This window comes from Carlito syrichta, unplaced genomic scaffold, assembly GCF_000164805.1.
Source record: "Carlito syrichta isolate Samal-C Ts95f unplaced genomic scaffold, Tarsius_syrichta-2.0.1 Scaffold305649, whole genome shotgun sequence".
NCBI lineage: Eukaryota > Metazoa > Chordata > Mammalia > Primates > Tarsiidae > Carlito > Carlito syrichta.
The window spans coordinates 506,234-506,888 of NW_007249745.1; the positions used below are offsets into that span (position 1 = coordinate 506,234).

Consider the following 655-nt stretch of genomic DNA (forward strand, 5'->3'; position numbering starts at 1 on the left):
GCGCGCTACCACTCCCGGCTAATTTTTGACTTACTGTAGAGATGAGGTCTCGCCAAGTTGCCCAGGCGTGTCTCGAACCCGCGGGCTCAGGCCATCCACTCACCTCAACCTTCCAAAGCGCTGGGATTACAGGCTGAGCCGAGGAGCCCGGCTGCAGCTACGTTTTCACATCAAAAACCAGGAACTCCAGGTCATCTGCACAGTAATGGTCCAGCTCGCGGGGGCGACGGCGCGAGCCAATAAGCTCCCTCTACGTCACAGAGCCCACCCTCCAGCTCGAGGTGCCCGCCCCTCGCGCCGCTGACCCGGAGCTAAAAGAGCTGCACGGCGCTACATTCTCCCGTCACTTCCTCCACCGCGATGGCGGCACAGGCTGCTGCTGCGGCAGTTGCGGCAGCGACTTCAGGGGTCTCGGGGGAGGGCGAGCCAGGGCCTGGGGAGAATGTGGCGGCCGAAGGGACCGCCCCATCCCCGGGCCGCGTCTCTCCGCCGACCCCCGCGCGCGGCGAACCGGAAGTCACGGTGGAGATCGGAGAAACGTACCTGTGTCGGCGACCGGATAGCACCTGGCGTGAGGGCGGGGCCCAGGGCCAGGGGGCGGGGCCTGGGTGGGCGAAGCCTGAGAACAGGTTCTCTGAAGGGCTGAGAGCTGGGG

At 66.1% G+C, this 655-nt stretch overlaps 1 protein-coding gene across 2 annotated transcripts in view; it reads left to right on the plus strand.

Moving 5' to 3' along the window:
- The first annotated feature begins 348 nt into the window (after positions 1 to 348).
- The window catches only part of KAT8 (lysine acetyltransferase 8), a 12,337-nt gene continuing 12,030 nt past the window's right edge, over positions 349 to 655 (plus strand). For both annotated transcript variants that reach the window (XM_008062054.1, XM_008062053.1), the window contains exon 1: positions 349 to 571. In XM_008062054.1, the coding sequence (XP_008060245.1) occupies positions 361 to 571 (211 nt within the window). In that variant the 5' untranslated portion in view covers positions 349 to 360. The remainder of the gene's footprint in view (positions 572 to 655) is intronic.